This window comes from Bufo bufo, chromosome 1 (assembly GCF_905171765.1).
Source record: "Bufo bufo chromosome 1, aBufBuf1.1, whole genome shotgun sequence".
Classification (NCBI taxonomy): Eukaryota; Metazoa; Chordata; class Amphibia; order Anura; family Bufonidae; genus Bufo; species Bufo bufo.
The window spans coordinates 202,223,485-202,242,227 of NC_053389.1; the positions used below are offsets into that span (position 1 = coordinate 202,223,485).

At 40.8% G+C, this 18,743-nt stretch overlaps 1 protein-coding gene across 4 annotated transcripts in view; it reads left to right on the forward strand.

Moving 5' to 3' along the window:
• The window catches only part of LOC121002810 (myocardin-like), a 48,646-nt gene that overhangs the window by 24,412 nt on the left and 5,491 nt on the right, over window positions 1-18,743 (forward strand). For 2 of the 4 annotated variants that reach the window (XM_040434386.1, XM_040434395.1), the window contains 10 exons: window positions 338-395; window positions 2,082-2,147; window positions 3,955-4,010; window positions 5,281-5,356; window positions 6,559-6,708; window positions 13,696-13,847; window positions 14,109-14,234; window positions 14,647-14,900; window positions 14,980-15,145; window positions 16,074-16,733. In XM_040434386.1, the coding sequence (XP_040290320.1) occupies window positions 2,096-2,147; window positions 3,955-4,010; window positions 5,281-5,356; window positions 6,559-6,708; window positions 13,696-13,847; window positions 14,109-14,234; window positions 14,647-14,900; window positions 14,980-15,145; window positions 16,074-16,733 (1,692 nt within the window). In that variant the 5' untranslated portion in view covers window positions 338-395; window positions 2,082-2,095. The remainder of the gene's footprint in view (window positions 1-337; window positions 396-2,081; window positions 2,148-3,954; window positions 4,011-5,280; window positions 5,357-6,558; window positions 6,709-13,695; window positions 13,848-14,108; window positions 14,235-14,646; window positions 14,901-14,979; window positions 15,146-16,073; window positions 16,734-18,743) is intronic. The other 2 variants (XM_040434404.1, XM_040434376.1) reach the window with 1 other exon arrangement.

Here is an 18,743-nt window from a genome sequence, read left to right on the forward strand (position 1 = left end):
CTGGGGTTTCCTCCATGTTGGCCCTGTGCAGGTAAATTAACTCTGGGTGCACACAGAGCTCCATGAGTTTGGCCAAGAGTGTTCACAAACGGTCACCTATAATGACCAATTTACTTATGTTAATGTAATCACTGCAGAATCCCACCCAAAACATTTCTAACTTCAAGTAACAACAGTTACTTTAGGTTATAGATAAAGCACTGTTTAGTAGAATAGGATAAAACTTTGCAGAAAAGTGGATTTATGTGGACTGAAATGCATAAATCTGCAGCATTGTTCAGTCATAATTTGTATGTTTTAATCACACCAACTTTCAATGCCACCTATTAAATTTCAGGGGAACATGCAATCAAAAAAAGAACTGAAAAGTAGAAGTAAAATTTGAGCTTATTAAGGTATGGCCACACAAAGCAGTCACAGTGCAATGGGCTCAAATTAACTAATTAGGATAGTGTTGATTTAGTGTTGAGTGAGCATGCTCGGCCGAACTGGTGTTCGGCTAGAGCATCACTATGCTCGGCACATTGCAGTGCTTGGCCGAATACTGCGGGTGCTCGAGTACAATTTAATACGATAAAAGTCAATGGGAGACCCGAGCATCAAACAGCGCCATCTATTGGTTTCATAGACTTATGACAAGAAACCAATAGATGGCGCTGTTCATGAGTAATATAGACCGTGAATTTTCCATGCAAATGGTTTTTCAGCTGAAAAACAAGGCAGATTCTGCTAATTTGCATGTCTTTCCCATATGGCCATGTTTATGCAAATGAGTTTACATGACAAAACTGTATAGAAAGGTTATTGAATATTATGTTAGGGCAATCAGAAAACTTTTTGTCACCCTAATGATATTGATCTAGGTGCGCAGGTCCACCAAAGCCATCCAACAGATGTGAAGCAGCTGGTTTGGAATGTCTCATAGTGCAAGGCTGCCATTGTAAGGTATGCTGACTGTTATCTGTCTCATGGATAGACTGTTGGCTTCCACATACCTGTCTTTTGGCATATAGCCTTTGTGTGGTTGTCTATTATATGTTATAGATAATAGGAGTCCAAGACACATCCAGCCATCCTCTTAATGCTGTTTCCAAACCATTTTGATGGGGTTTCCATTAATTTCTAACCTTTTTTTGTGAACCAGACACCCTCTTCTCTTCCGAGCAGGGGGTGCCTGGGGTTCTCCCATTGACTTCCATTATGCTCAGGTGCTCAGTAGAGAACTCGAGCATACCGATGTGTTCGGCCAAAGCACACGAGCACTTTGGTGCTCGATCAACACTAATAGCATTGTTTATCTGCTCTTCATTGATAATGACCACATGGTTTTGAGGATACTACACAGCCATTAAGGTGTAACTGTCATTTCAGTTTATGATTAATATAGTGTAGGGACATGGTATTAAAAGTCTTCTAAGCAAAGCTCAAACAGTGTTGCTAAAGAGAATCTGTCTTCAGTTTTCAACGTTTTACTGAGCAATGGAAACACCTGTGTAGAGGCTTCCAGCTGCCTCGTCACTATCCCAGTCCCTGACTTATGTACATGCACCCTATTGTTGCCCATACTGTCTATCTGACTTGCTACACACAGGCATATAGACTCTTCAGCGCTCAGTAAAATGCTGACAACTGAAGACAGACTCTCCTTAGCAATGCTCAGTCAGGCCTTTACTAATAAGACCCTTTAAACGACAGTTACACTTTAACAATGAAGATTCAATAAACCATGCAAGCCTAATTAGTTAATTTGAGCCTGTTGCAGCTCTTACGGCTGCATGGTCCTCAACCACAAGGCAGCTGCGTCACAACTACGGCGCATCAGCACCTTGTGACCTTACACTTATACTTGCTAAGAGGTTATTTGGTGTGGTTGATGTATAATGCAACTAATAGCATCCCCGTCAGAGCTCAGAGCACCTAAGGTTTGTGTTTACTGTAACAAATCAACACAAAAAAAGTATTATTAAATGTTAAAGTTCTAAAAAGAACAAATTGAACTAGGGTCCATGGTAATCACAGGAATGCTTCATTAACTGTTTCTATGTTATTTGCTAATCTTGTTCATTAATATTTATTTTCAGTTCTTCAATTGCGGATGCAACATCGTCGCTCTCAAGAACAAATGTCTGAAAGGAACCTAATGGCATGTAAGTTTCTTGTGACCTAATTAGTTCTTATAGAAAAAAAAACACTAAGGCTACTTTGACTCTCGCGATAAGCTTGTCCGACAGGCTTCTGGCGGACCTCTGGCAGCACACGTGTGCAAATGTTAATAGGGATATGGCAGGCTGTTCCTCTGCTGGAACAGCCTGCTGGACAAGCTTAATGCGAGTGTGAAAGTTCCCTAAATTACATGAATACTGATACATGCCAGTACAGACTATATCCAGCACTTATTTTGCATGCATTTTAAATCCCGCTATTTAATGGGACTAATGTAACGTTAAAGGCTATAAACACCTTTTGGAGGCAATTTTTTTTATCATTGTATTTTATTCATTTGGGGGCTAAAAATCATTCTTTCAATTGGTCTTTATTAAAAAATGCCGTCGCTTTCATTGTATCTTCAGACTATCTTTCCTTTTTACAAAGAGTTCATCAGGCAGCTGGTCAAATCGTTGGATGTGTAGCTCTTATATCTGAACTCCACAGTAGAGATGAGCGAATCAATTCTGAATGAATCAGATTTGTTATGGATTTCACAAAAATTCTGCTGACAAACAAATCTAAAGTTTTGACAATTTGCTTCAGATAAATCACGCAAAATGGCACCTGTGCCATTTTACTGTGAAAATTAGCGGGAAACAGAGCAGGGATGATGAAGATGGAGGATCAATCTCAGAGGGTGTGGGGCTTGCCCTGATTGGCTCAGAGGCTGACAGACAGCCTGTGAGTCAAAAGAAGGGCAGGAATTTGGCAGGTCCTTGAAACTACCATTCTGAGCATATATGTTGAATGTATCGGGCATAAATTTTTGACTCTTGTTTAGAACAAGTGACTGCATCTTCTCTCAATAATGTGTGTGTAAAAATGTGTGCCGCTACCTTCAGGAATAGACCTGGTGTAGTTAGCAGCTAACCCATGGGGGATAGAGCCACCAGTGCAAAGTACCAAAGGAGCAGGCAATTCTCATAGTCAGAAAACAGGCCAGGATTAGGGCAGACAAAGCTCATGCATATCCATAAAACAAGTCCAAGGTCAGAGCGGGCAACAGAGCATCAGAGTCGGTCAACAGGCAGAGTTTGTACATGGGCAGATAGAATAAGCACACATTCACTAGGACTAGTAAACACTAGAATACCTAAAGCTCAGTCAAATAGGTGGAATAAACTGATCGGTATTGGCTAGTTTCACACTAGCGTTCGTGAGATCTGGCAGGCTGTTCTGGCAGGGAACAGCCTGCTGGGTCTCGCTGGATCGGCATTGCCAGAAACTTCATGATTGCCATCCAGCCCCGTTAACTATAATGGGAACCAATGGAGATCCAGCCCTAATACAGAAAATAGGCATAGAGTCGGCCAGACAAAAACGTATGTGTGATTTCCTAAACACTAGTGGTACCAGCCTTAGTCGGCAGCTGGACAGAGAGGACAGGAGGGAAATATTAACTCTAGCAATATCACAGAGAAGTTCACTAAGCACTAGCCCCAATACACACAGAGTGAGTGGAGAGACACTTGCGCCCACCCGGGAATCGGGATAGGTGGACAATGACAGACACAGGCCACCAGTGTAAGAATCTAATGTATCATACACAAATTTTCAGGGCAATCAGGGTTAAATTAATTAGTACTTGAATCAAGTCTGCCAACCAATAAATAAAATCAGACCTCTCTAGTGAGGAGAAAATGTCCTTTTTTTTTTCATCAATAAAATCACATTGATCAGCTACTGTTTTTGCAATATATGCAATATGTCTAATGAAATGACTAACGTATTTAATTATCCTTCTAGCTGTCAATAAAGCACATACAAATTGCTCCGAGCAAAATGCAACTTTAGGACATAAAGTAAGCGACCATTTTTTTTAAAATTTGTGGTCTGTTCCATGAATATGGGCAATTGTTTAATATAATACCAGTTTGTTTCTTGCATATAATTCCATGTGTATCATAATTCTTTGTGAGATCAGTTGGTTTTATAGTGTTTTATATTGTAGTATGCTCAGATGCCACCGATGTGTTACATGTGGATTTTATTGTGGATTTTTTCATTTGAATTGAATTGCAAAGGACAAAATCCATAGTGAAAATTCACTCCATGCCTGAAAATGCAGACCGAAGAAAAATATGCTATATGTGTAAAGGGTTTCAAGAAAAAAACACAAGAAACTTGGTCCTTCTGAGTCTGGATTTCACACATACAGGGGAATTTTTTGGAGGAGATGCACATGAGTGGATACTAAAGAGAGTGTGTTTATAAACCATTCATTTGGAACCCACAACCCCCTGCCCCCCAATTAGCCAGATTAGTAAAATAATAGATTCCCTGAGCTGGCTCCCCACTCCTTCTCCTCCAGGCCTATGATGCTCCGTTGGGCTCCCCCAATGTTAACATTCGGTTTGACATCACTGTAACCAATCAATGGCAGCGGTGGTGACCGGGTCTCCTTACATCATGACAAATGGTGTGAAGCTCCTTTAATTTGGATCCACTACTGTTTTTGGCTCAAAAACTGTATGTGTGAACCTAGCCTAAGAGGTACACACCTGAATTCCATAGTAAACCCCTGTACTTGTGCCTTAGTGTTATTACAGTAAACAATAGCACAAATTCGATTATTTATACACTTATTCTTATTTTTTACACCTAGAGCTAGCCACATGTCACTGCCAGAAGTGTCTGGTAGCACTTTTTCCCATCTCTCCACTGAATACACACACTTTTTACACTAACCCAAACATATATGTTTATGTGGGGGAGCCAAAAGGGAGTCAGGAGAGTTTGAATGTGTATGTGTGAATTGTTAATTTATCTTATGATGGAATTAATGCTGGTTTTGTATAGAGAGAGGCTATTACCTCATAAAAAATTCCTCTGGTAGGCCAGAAGAACCCTAATCTGAAACTACAAGAACAAGCCTTCATAGGAATGATGGGACTTGCAGTAGTGGAGTCCATTGTTCATGTAGCAATTAATTCCATCATTCAGTGTAGGCTCCTTTAGCCCCAGTGCCCGATATTGGAAAATATTGGGACACTGGTTGGATTGGGGAAAAATCTAAAGTTAAAAACTTAACATTCATTATTTCAGAGAATTATACCATGTATTGCTTTACAGCCAGAGGATTTCATGAAGTGCAAGACTCAGAACAAACTCCACAAAGTGGCTGCCATGAAGATGCCTTTTTCTGAAGGTTGGATTTATTTTTGTCACACTTGGGAGGTGGGTGTGTGATGTCAGTTTTACCGAGCTCTGAAGTGGAACGTGCACGGTAGAGCAGGGCTGTATTGCTAAAACATTTCTACACAGGTTTTATGATCCATATGTGATGCCCTAAACGAGTGAGAATTTAAGAAAATACATATTTTGTCAGTTAACATCACTCTTCCTCTAAATGATGCCTGGAAAGCTGATACAGCTTGTATTATGCATGTAGAAGCACCTATGCTTTTTTCATAAACCTTGATTATTTTAAGTGGTACCTGTGTTCACAATTTCAGCACCTAAATTGCTCCCATAACATCATGCACGATTGTAATAGGTTTCTACATATGAAATGTCACGGCATAAAGAGAGAAATTACGTTAGAAAATAGCATTCTACCTATGTAGAGCAATAAGGCAGTCCGGGGGTCATGAGAGTTTGTGGTATCCCACGCTACTTCTGGCTTGACTGATGTCCCACAGGTCAAGATCCATCATTACAAGCTAGCCCTGTGCACAGGATGCAGATGAAGCGAAGGCTAGTAAACCATGCTTCACTGAGCATATGCAGAACTAACTTATAAACATGTAAAGGCCTTGGGACATCGATCAAGCCAGAAGGAGCAATGTGGGACTACATAACTCCTCTAGAGAGGACTCCTTTATTCTTTATTTTGGTGAATTGTTTCAATTGACCCTCTGCAATTATCTCATTTCTGGGGGATTTTCCTTATTCTGTAGTTGACAGTGGCATCTTTGGAAAAATATTACCATTGTGTATTACACAGTGGTGGCAGTGATGACCAATTCCCTTTAAGTTTTCCATATCCTTTTTCTGAAATAAGGACACATTTTGATATCAGTGTAATCTAATTTTAGTTTATTATAGTCATAAGATGAGGCCATCATGATGGTATCCAAAATGGGCATCATGGTTTATTGATAGAATATCTTACTGCAACTCTGTGACAGCAATACCTTTTAACATGCTGTGTGCAGGCAAATATCCCATTTTCAGATTGCCTAACCGTGCATGTTGTACTTCAACTAATCTCTAATTGATTGAGGCTTCTCCTAAGATTTTTTTTCTGCATAATAAATATGGTGAACATTGGGTTTTCTTATTATTTTATCAATTGATGGATCTATCAAATAAAGCCACAATTAATGTATGCTATATACTATGTTATAGATGGTGCAATTGAATCTGATGAGCTTAAAGAGAAAAAAGTTCGCTTGGCTGAAGATTTGAATGAAAAAATTTTACATCGACCTGGGCCTTTAGAACTTGTAAAGAAAAACATTCTGCCACTGGCAAATGGGATGAAAAATGGAGTAAAAGGTGAGGAACACTTATATGGCTTTCTACATGGGATAATATCTAGGTGTTTGACCATGTGAATGCTCCTCCCACCAGCTCAAGTTTCAAAGGATTAATCAGTTGATTAACATGCCTTGATTCTGGAGTAGTGTTGATCGTTAATATTCTAATTATGAATATTTATGTAGAATATAGTGCTATATATTCATAATCGAGAATATTCTAGATTTTTTTCATCAGTAACCTCCCTTCTTGCTTGTGGGCCAATGAGAAGGCTAAAATATATTTTTCAGAACTTGGCAACATCCCACGCAACCAATAGGAAAGTTGGCTACCCCTTTACTATATAAGAAACTCCCCAGCAGCCATTTTATGCTGTTTTTTGCAGTTCTGAGAGAGAGAGAGAGAGAAGTCACATTGCTGTGCTCGTTGCTTTCATCTGGATCCTATTCCTTATCCAATTACATTAGATAGTTAGTTAGCTCATATACAGTACAGACCAAAAGTTTGGACACACCTTCTCATTCAAAGAGTTTTCTTTATTTTCATGACTATGAAGGCATCAAAACTATGAATTAACACATGTGGAATTATATACATAACAAACAAGTGTGAAACAACTGAAAATATGTCATATTCTAGGTTCTTCAAAGTAGCCACCTTTTGCTTTGATTACTGCTTTGCACACTCTTGGCATTCTCTTGATGAGCTTCAAGAGGTAGTCCCCTGAAATGGTCTTCCAACAGTCTTGAAGGAGTTCCCAGAGATGCCTAGCACTTGTTGGCCCTTTTGCCTTCACTCTGCGGTCCAGCTCACCCCAAACCATCTCGATTGGGTTCAGGTCCGGTGACTGTGGAGGCCAGGTCATCTGGCGCAGCACCCCATCACTCTCCTTCATGGTCAAATAGCCCTTACTTTCAAAGTTTTCCCAATTTTTCGGCTAACTGACTGACCTTCATTTCTTAAAGTAATGATGGCCACTCGATTTTCTTTACTTAGCTGCTTTTTTCTTGCCATAATACAAATTCTAACAGTCTATTCAGTAGGACTATCAGCTGTGTATCCACCTGACTTCTCCTCAACGCAACTGATGGTCCCAACCCCATTTATAAGGCAAGAAATCCCACTTATTAAACCTGACAGGGCACACCTGTGAAGTGAAAACCATGCCTTCAGTGTGAATCTACAATTTTTCAAAGTCATGAAAATAAAGAAAACTCTATGAATGAGAAGGTGTGTCCAAATTTTGGTCTGTACTGTATATAATACAGATAGTTATTGGGAGATACTCAGTGTAGGTTAGATAGTGATATAGTGTAGCTGATAGGTTCCAGTGCAGGGTGTTAGGTAGTGTGATAGGAATTACTGTTTCTCTGTTGTGCATACATACATGCTACAGACATAGTGCTGTGATGTCACAACAATACTTAGTGCACCAAACAGTAGTATGTAGTCAGACCTGATAAAATGTGAAGTTGCATGTATTGCACAAAACATATGCGCATCATTAGTGCTGATTTGCGCAATCGCGAAAATAATGACTGGAGATCACAAATTCTAGAATTCACAATTTTATTGCGAATATTATGTAAAATATTATGGAGCACATATTAGAAATTACTACATTCATTTACGAAATAATACAATCATATGCTACTTTTACTATTAGGTTCTTCATACTTATCTATATGTTAAGTCATATTTATTTAGTTTTTCTTGAAATGGGGTTCTTTCTTTCCCTACTTTGTATTGTATCATAATTCCATATTTGACCTCTAAATAACCTTAGCTAAATAAATTGAATTAGCTTAATAAAACAGCCGACCTAACAAAAATGAAATATCTATAGTTTCAAGAACAACATATTCCATGCTTTGGCTAAGTTTCTGCTCTTTTTCACATTACCACAGTAATTTAAGAAGGTTGTCCATGATTAGAAAAACAATACCACCCCTGTCCATGAGTTGTGTCTGGTATTGCAACTTGGCTCAATGGGACAAAGCAGCAACTCTGCATATAACCTGTGAACAGGGGTGATGCTGGTTTTAGAAGGAAGCAGCCATGTTTTTGTAATCATGAACAACCCCTTCAAATCTAAAAATGGTAGAACTAAGAAATGGAAAGGACACTAAAGTAGAAAGCACAAGTTTTAACACTGTTAAGGCATGCCAAATAAGTGTGAATTTGTGTATGGGCGTGCTCGCAACAACTGAATGTTAAAAATTACATTGTTTACTTCCCTAATTGCTTGTTGAATTCATGTATCCGTTAGTATATGCAAAAGTGACAAAGAATTGTATTGTCAATCAAACCATCTTTATAAGGAGCCCAGAAAGAGACGTAAGGTGGCCATAAAGTACATAATAGGGTGTGTTCACACTAGCGTTATGGTGTCCGTTATGGCTTTCCGTTATAACAGGGTTATAATGGAACATAACGGAATCCATAGGATGGAATGCAAAACGGAAGCCTTTAACCCCCTTAAGGACTCAGCCCTATTTCACCTTAAGGATTTTTTGCAAATCTGACCAGTGTCACTTTAAGTGCTGATAACTTTCAAATGCTTTGACTTATCCAGGCCATTCTGAGATAGTTTTTTCATCACATATTGTACTTCATGACACTGGTAAAATGAAGTAAAAAAATACCAAATTTACCAAAAATGTGTAAAAAATTGCAAATTTCCAAGTTTCAATTTCTCTACTTCTATAATACATAGTAATACCTACAAAAATAGTTATTACTTTACATTCCCCATATGCCTACTTCATGTTTGAATCAATTTGGGAATGATATTTTATTTTTGGGGGATGTTACAATTTTAGCAGAAATTTTCAAAAACCCACTTTTTAAGGACTAGTTCAGGTCTGAAGTCACTTTGTGAGGCTTACATAATAGAAACCACCCACAAATGACCCGATTCTAGAATCTACACCTCTCAAGGTATTCAAAACTAATTTTACAAACGTCGTTAACCCTTTAGGTGTTCCACAAGAGTTAATGGTAAATGGTGATAAAATTTCAGAATTTCGATTTTTTTTTTGGGCAAATTTTCCATTTTAATCCATTTTTTTTCAGTAACAAAGCAAGGGTTAACAGCCAAACAAAATGCTATATTTATTGCCCCGATTCTGTAGTTTGCAGAAACACCCCATATGTGGCTGTAAACTACTGTGCGCCGTATGGTTTTTGGAAGGCAGATTTTGCTGGACTGGTTTTTTTGACATTCTTTAGCTGTTACACAAGAATTAATGGAAAATAGAGATACAATTTCAAAATTTAACTTTTTTGGCAGATTTTCCATTTTAATATTTTTTTCCAGTTACAAAGCAAGGGTTAACAGCCAAACAAAACTCATTATTTATGGCTCTGATTCTGTAGTTTACAGAAACACCCCATATGTGGTCGTAAACTGCTGTACGGGCACACGGCAGGGCACAGAAGGAAAGGAATGCCATACGGTTTTTGGAAGGCAGATTTTGCTGGACTGTTTTTTTTGACACCATGTACCATTTGAAGCCCCCCTGATGCACTCCTAGAGTAGAAACTCCAAAAAAGTGACCCCATTTTAGAAATTACAGGATAGGGTGGCAGTTTTGTTGGTACTAGTTTAGGTTAGGCCTCTTTCACACTTGCGTTGTTGGGATCCGGCGTGCACTTCTGTTGCCGGAGGTGCCCGCCGGATCCGGAAAAATGCAAGTGTACTGAAAGCATTTGAAGACGGAGCCGTCTTCAAAATGCGTTGTGTTACTATGGCACCCAGGACGCTATTAAAGTCCTGGTTGCCATAGTAGGAGCGGGGAGCGGTATACTTGCAGTCCGTGTGGCTCCCGGGGCGCTCCAGAATGACGTCAGAGCGCCCCATGCGCATGGATGACGTGATCCATGTGATCACGTGATCCATGCGCTTGGGGCGCCCTGACGTCACTGTGGAGCGCCCGGTGAGCCGCTCACCCGCTCCCCGCTACACTTTACCATGGCTGCCAGGACTTTAGCGTCCTGGGAGCCATGGTAACCACTCTGAAAAAGCTAAATGTCGGGTCCGGCAATGCGCCGAAACGACGTTTAGCTTAAGGCTGGATCCGGATCAATGCCTTTCAATGGGCATTAATTCCGGATCCGGCCTTGCGGCAAGTCTTCAGGATTTTTGGCCTGGAGCAAAAAGCGCAGCATGCTGCGGTATTTTCTCCGGCCAAAAAACGTTCCGTTCCGGAACTGAAGACATCCTGATGCATCCTGAACGGATTTCTCTCCATTCAGAATGCATGGGGATAAAACTGATCAGGATTCTTCCGGCATAGAGCCCCGACAACGGAACTCTATGCCGGAAGAAAAGAACGCAGGTGTGAAAGAGCCCTAACATATGATTTTTGGTTGCTCTATATTACACTTTTTGTGAGGCAAGGTTACAAGAAATAGCTTTTTTGGCACCGTTTTTTTTTTTGGTTATTTACAGCATTCATCTGACAGGTTAGATCATGTGGTATTTTTATAGAGCAGGTTGTCACGGACACGGCAATACCTAATATGTATACAATTTTTTTATTTATGTAAGTTTTACACAATGATTTCATTTTTGAAACAAAAAAAATCATGTTTTAGTATCTCCATAGTCTGAGAGCCATAGTTTTTTAAGTTTTTGGGCGATTATCTTAAGTAGGGTCTCATTTTTTGTGGGATAAAATGATGGTTTGATTGGCACTATTTTTGGGTGCATATGACTTTTGATCGCTTGCTATTACACTTTTTGTGACGTAAGATGACAAAAAATGGCTTTTTTTACAGCTTTTTTTTTTTTTTTTTACGGTGGTCACCTGAGGGGTTAGGTCATGTGATATTTTTATAGAGACGGTCGATACGGACGCGGCGATACCTAATATGTATATTTTTTTTATTTATGTAAGTTATACACAATGATTTCATTTTTGAAACAAAAAAAATCATGTTTTTGTGTTTCCATAGTCTAAGAGCCATCGTTTTTTCAGTTTTTGGGCGATTATCTTGGGTAGGGTATGATTTTTGCGGGATGAGATGATGGTTTGATTGGTACTATTTTGGCGTACATATGACTTTTTTGATCACTTTTATTACCTTTTTTGGGAAGTAAGGTGGGCAAAATTTCAATTTTCTCATAGTTTTTTTTTTTTGTTATGGCGTTCACCGTGCGGGGAAAGTAACATGACCGTTTTATAGATCAGGTCTTTACGGACACGGCGATACCTAATATGTGTAGTGTATTTTATTTTTTTAATTTTTATTCAGTGATAAATGTTTTTTTTTTTTTTATCTTTACTTTTTTTTTAACTTTTTTTTGACCCAGACCCACTTGGTTCTTGAAGATCCAGTGGGTCTGATGTCTGTATATTACAGTACAGTACACTATATAGTGTTTTGTACTGTATTTTACTTACACTTTGTCTGAACAGATCTCTGCCTTTAGCACAGATCTGTTCAGCCCCATGGACAGCAGGATGCCTGAGAACCTTCCCAGTCTGCCACAACTGAGCAGACGGGGAAGGGGAAGGAGGGGGGCTCCCTGACTGTTAGCCTTTTCCATACAGCGGTCCGTACGGACCGTGGTATGGAAAGGGTTAAATGGCTGACATCACAGCACAGATGTCAGCCGTTTATACCAGAGTGTCAGCAATGTGCTGACACACTGGTATACCCACTGGACGCCAATGAATATTTAAGAGGAGGCGGGCGGGGGATCGCGATACCGCCTGCTGCACCGCCCGCCTCCCGCACCGCCTGCAACCCCCCCCCTTTGCACCACCCGCCGGCATAAAATCATTCAGGGGTGCAGGGGGGGGGTGAAAAATCTTTATTTTGGGAATTTTAAAGTTTCTGATCCCTGCAGTCAGGGACCGTGGGGATCAGAAACTGCAGAAAGCGCTGCAAACCGCAGATCTGAATTGACCTGCGGTTTGCTGCGATCGCCGATATGGGGGGTCACATGACCCCCCCCAGCATTGTGACAGGATGCCCACTGAATGATTTCAGCGGGCATCCTTTTCTGATTAACTCCCGCCGCGCCGCAATCGCGGTTTAAACCCATGACGTACTGGTACGTCATGGGTCCTTAAGGACTCGGGAAACATGCCGTACCAGTACGTCATGCGTCCCTAAGGGGTTAAGAGGCATTCCGTTTTGCTCTGTCCTAATAGAAGTCTATGGGAAAACATAACTGATCCGTCTGGGTCCCGTTATGCAAGACTGAAAACAAAGTCCTGTCGATCCGCCCTTCCGTCTTAGGGATTCCGTTATAACCCTGTTATAACAGAAATCCATAACTGACTCCATAATGCTAGTGTGAACCCACCCTTAGATTGATGTAGGAAAAACTCAATTTTGGCAGGAATGGTTGACCATGTAATATGTATCGGTATGTCCTAACTTTCCTTTGATGATAGATGTCAGGGAAAAGTAGGGTCGAATATCTTGAATTTCAACATTCCTAATCATTTTGTTCTTAGGGGCATACGTCAATATCAGAGGTGTCTGTCAGTGGCTTATTCCCTTTTGAGCCAAGGGTACATGTGTATTGGTGAAGCAACAGGTATAGCTATTGACCAAATGAGTGCAACAACTATATAATATGTATGGCTATCTTAAGCTTCACAATAGACATCAGATGAGAAAAGCAAAGAGCTGCCAGTAAAATGCTCATTACTCTGACAGCTATGTTCTAGCGACTCCCTTATCAACAAAAGCACTCATAGTGCATGTTTATTTCAATAGGAAGAAAGTGCAAAGCTATAGTTAAACACTTCTGATGGTACTTAACTGGGGGAACTAATGATTGAACAAGTTGAATCCCAACCCAGATCACTGGGATTGGGTGATATTTATCCAATGTATATGGTCATCTTACTAGCAAAGGAACTGAACTGACAGTGTGAGTGTATAGTTTTATCTGTCCAAAAAAGTACAATGTGCATTTACAAGAAAAAATGAAAGGGGCCTCAACCAAATTTCACCTAGACAATACATATTTTTTCTTTAAAGACCAGGTCCAGATCTCTTCATCTTCTGATACTTTTTCCTTTGATGATGACATCACCAGCTCTTCTTCATCCACCTCTTCTTCTCCTCGCTTTGCTCCTTCTCCTGGTCTTTCAGTTAATCTGTCCCCAACACCCACAAGCAATGCGTTTCAGGTATGACTGTACTTTGAAACAGAAAAAAATGCACATTGATCATGTCTTATAGTATGAAAATCCTAGTAAAAATCTCTACTGTAAAACTATGTACTAATGTCAAAAGGCCATATTTCATCATTTTGGGAACTTGGAATGCAATAAACTGAAACAGAAAATCATACAGCTGAAACTATATTACTTTGTATGTAATTCATTGATAAGCTCTCATCTGAAACCATAGTAATAATAACTAATATCATCTCTGTAACTTTCTTCTAGTTGGATCTTCCTCAAATAATTGAGGTGAACCAGCCAGTTGCAGGGGCTATTGTAGAGGCTGACCCATTGGCAACCAATAGGCCAGTCATCCATCATTCAGCACAGGCTTCATCTGGAATTCCTAAGGTATTTTCTCATACAGATACAGTATTTTATTTTTTTAAAAACAGGCTATGATATGCATTATTTTCTTATACCGATACAGTATGTTATAAAAAAAATGCCTCTCAAAGTAGGATGTGATATATTTTTGTTTTTATAATATGACTAGTGCTGGATTCTAAGATTATCATTTGGAACAAATAAATACAATTATAAAGAAGACATTCAGAAGTAACATATATATGAGAAGATATTGCAGTATTTGGCATGAATCTAGAGCCCGGAGCTTTATTAAAGTTTGTAAATTAAAGTGAATTGTTCCAGATTTCGTGTGCGGATTTGCACATATAATATCTGAAGATGATTACAGTACATATATGGATGAGATTTCAACAGTTGTTATCTACTTATTCTTTTTTAATTTTGGTTCATTAAGGTTCCAGCAAAACCATCTGACATTGGAAAAAGCCAACGGCAAAAAAAAAACAAAGATTCTAAACCCAAAGTAAAGAAACTCAAATATCATCAGTACATTCCACCAGACCAGAAAGCAGACAGGTCTCCGGTTGCAATGGATGCTGCCTATTCTCGTTTGCTGCAACAGCAACAGATTTTCCTCCAGCTGCAGATCCTCAACCAGCAACAAAACCAAACTTTTTGTGTTCAAACAGTTCACCCTCTGACAACAAGGTATTTCATAACCTAGATAGGTACATTTCTAAATGCACCAGAATGTGTATTTACAAGGTTATTTTTTATCAATCTTTAGTATCTCAGCAGATCAAGTGATTAGCTTTACAGGAACTACGCAAGCTGGAACACCCACCATAAATCTCTCACCTGCATCTGGTACAGTTATGACGCCAGTACCCAATTCACCAACAAACTCTCCTTTGAAACCAGAAATGTTGCCAGCAAACTTGGATGATCTCACAGTAAGTATGAAAACATAATTTTCTAGTTTACTTCAATATCTTATATACATTTCTATGTAAAATTAGAATGTGTTAGAAAAATAAATGATAAAAGTAATTATGATCTAATATTGTCCCCATTGGCAGTCTGCACTATATTATGCATGTTCTTAAAACAAGCAGTCTTTTGGAAATTCTGCAGCATACACAAGGGTAATCTCTTGCTCATAAGTTCCATATTCTGCTGGAGACTGTGGGGGCAAGGCTTAGTCAAGGGATGGGTCTTAACATTACTTTGTTCAATATGATTGGACAGAGGAGGGAGGCTCCTGCTCCAGCCACTTATCTTGCAGTCAGACACAGGATAATGAGGAGGAAGGGAAGCATTGGTCAGCTCCTTGGACACATACAGAAGATCAATTTGTATATTTCTCATTATTAATTGTAATACGAGTCAAAATTTGGACCACAGAGATTCATGGAGAAAGTGATGGACTATTTTTGGTGCGCGTTCTACTTTTCCTTAAAGCAAAAATATTTGTCCCCAATATGTTATACTATCCAGAAGACAAGTTTAAACAGACCCCAAGCTCTGGTTTGGTTGAATGTGAAGTACTCTCAAAATTGGCTAATTCGATTGGGTTAATTTTGGCACCTCAAATGCACGTTTGCTAACCTGGCCATTTATGCCGCACAAAAAAACATTGTCAGCAGCAGATCACCCTGTATAATGAAACTGTATCTGAATAAATGATCATTCAGCCCTAGCGATCAATGTGCCTCTTAAATAAAGCTAAAGTGAGTGGGCAATGGTCATGAATGCTCTATCAGCCTATGTAAAGGGGCCCTAAAAATATAAACTGCATTTATTTTATCTGTACTTAGCACCGAATTACTACATAGACTTACTACTGATCAATGGCTTTAAATGTTCATATCATTTTGCAAGGTTTCAGAATTACGACAACATCTACGCAAAAGAGGGCTACCTGTGTCGGGAACAAAGCCAGCTTTATTGGAGCGCCTTAGGCCGTACCAAATCCCACGTACAAAGACCATTCCAGCCCCCATTCAGAGTGCAGGCTTGTTAACTCCTGTCATTGAACTGCCTTCACTACAAAATCAGTCATCACGTGAGACTACCCCTGTTGCACTTTGCACATTTCAGAACTCCCCATCACCATCTTATGCTGGGAGTCTTCATGAGACATCTGAAACGACCTGCAGTGTTACAGAGAGTTCGGATACCCAGACACCCAATCAAGACAATGACATGGCAATGCAGGGAATTGATGATGAGCAGGTTCTTCTCGAGAAACAAAAAGTAATTGAAAACCTGACATGGAAATTACTCCAAGAACAAAAGCAAGCAGAAGACCTCCGAGTAGAATTAGAAATGCACAAACGATTAAAAAACAGAAGAAAGAATGAAAAGTTCAATGCCAGGATATCTATTAAAACAGAAGTAGATGAAACTGTGACACTTTCTTGCGCTAAAGCACAAACCAAAGACACGCAATATCTATATAGTCTCAACAGTGACGGGTCTGAATTTGCACCATCTGCACAGGAGCAACTTATGAGTTCAGAAGTCAGTGAAAGCTATATGGTAGGTAAATTGTTAGTGGTCAAATAGGAATTCATTTACATGGCTCTATACCAGGGGTACTCAACTAGTTTTATTAAAGGTCCACATACCAGGGTCTGCAGTCAGGTGAAGGTCCGAGCTGAACGCCAACAGTAAAGATGCCATGCGATCATGTGATACATGCGCGTGGGGCGCTCTGACGTTATAGTGGAGCGCCCCGGGTAAGTCCCAGAATTAGTAATGGCCACATTAGTGCCCCAGTAAGAATAATGTCCCCATTAGTGCCCCCAGTAAGAGTATTGCCCCCATTAGTGCCCCCCTTCTCTGCTTTTGCAAAAAAAAAAATTATAATTTGCATTCACCTGGCTGCGGTGAACATTCGCTGCTGACTGCACGCTCAGGACCAGTGCTCTAACGTGATGGCGTCTTGTAGGTCCTGTCCTGAGCTTCTAGTCAGCAGGGAGTGTTCTCCACAGCGTGAGCAAATGGAGGTGGAGGTACCGTAATATATATTTTTTTTTACTAGCACAAGTAGCGGTGGAGGTAAAGGCTGTACTAATGGGCGTTCCATGATGGAAGCGCTCATTAGTAAGGGTACTTTCACACTTGCAGCAGGACGGATCCGACAGGCTGCTCACCCTGTCAGATCCATCTTGCCACTACTTCGCCGTGCCGCTGCTCTGTGCCCATCGACTATAATGGGGATGGGGGCAGAGTTACGGCGCAGCACGGTGAGAGGCCGCCAGACTAAAAGTACTACATGTCCGACTTTTTCGTCTGGCGGCCCCCTCAATATAATAAACATTGGTGGCGCAGTGCGCCCCCCCTCAAAATAATAAACATTGGTGGCGCAGTGCGCCCCCCCATCACCCCGATATAATAAACATTGGTGGCGCAGTGCGCCCCCCCTCAATATAATAAACATTGGTGGCGCAGTGCGCCCCCCCTCAAAATAATAAACATTGGTGGCGCAGTGCGCCCCCCCATCACCCCAGTATAATAAACATTGGTGGCGCAGTGCGCCCCCCCTCAATATAATAAACATTGGTGGCGCAGTGTGCCCCCCAATATAATAAACATTGGTGGCGCAGTGTGCCCCCCAATATAATAAACATTGGTGGCGCAGTGTGCCTCCCAATATAATAAACATTGGTGGCGCAGTGCGCCCCCCCTAAAAATAATAAACAATGGTGGCGCAGTGCGCCCCCCCTCAAAATAATAAACATTGGTGGCGCAGTGCGCCCCCCCATCACCCCAGTATAATAAACATTGGTGGCGCAGTGCGCCCCCCCATCACCCCAGTATAATAAACATTGGTGGCGCAGTGCGCCCCCCCCAATATAATAAACATTGGTGGCGCAGTGGGCAGTGCCAATGAGGGTTAAAAAATAATTTACTCACCTCCTCCAGTTGATCGCGTAACTGCCGGTCTCCAGTTCTTACTTCTTTCTTCAGGACGCAGGACCTGTGGTGACATCACTGAGCTCATCACATGATCCATCACCATGGTATTGGGCCATGTGATGAGCTCAGTGACGTCACCACAGGTCCTGAAGAAAGAAGTAAGAACTGGAGACCGGCAGTTACGCGATCAACTGGAGGAGGTGAGTTAATTTTCTCTTATTATTTTTAACCCTCATTGGCACTTCCCAATGAGCCACCAATGTTTATTATAATGGGGAAGGGGGGGGGCACTGCGCCACCAATATTTCTTATACTGGGGGGGGGGGGGGGCCGCACTGTGCCACCAACGTTTCTTATACAAATACAGGAGGCGGGTGCCGGAATCAAATAGCCGGCACCCGACCTTTGTGACAGGGGGCTGCGATCAGCTACAATTAACCCCTCAGATACCGCACCTGAAGGGTTAACTCAACTGCAGCTGATCGCAGCTCCCTGTCACAGAGGTCGGGTGTCGGCTATTTGATTCCGGCACCCGCCTCCTCTATTTGTATTACAGGTCAGTTTTCTTCATTGGTGGCGCAGTGGCCACAGCCCCTCCCCTCCTCCTCCCGTCTCTTCTTATTGGCA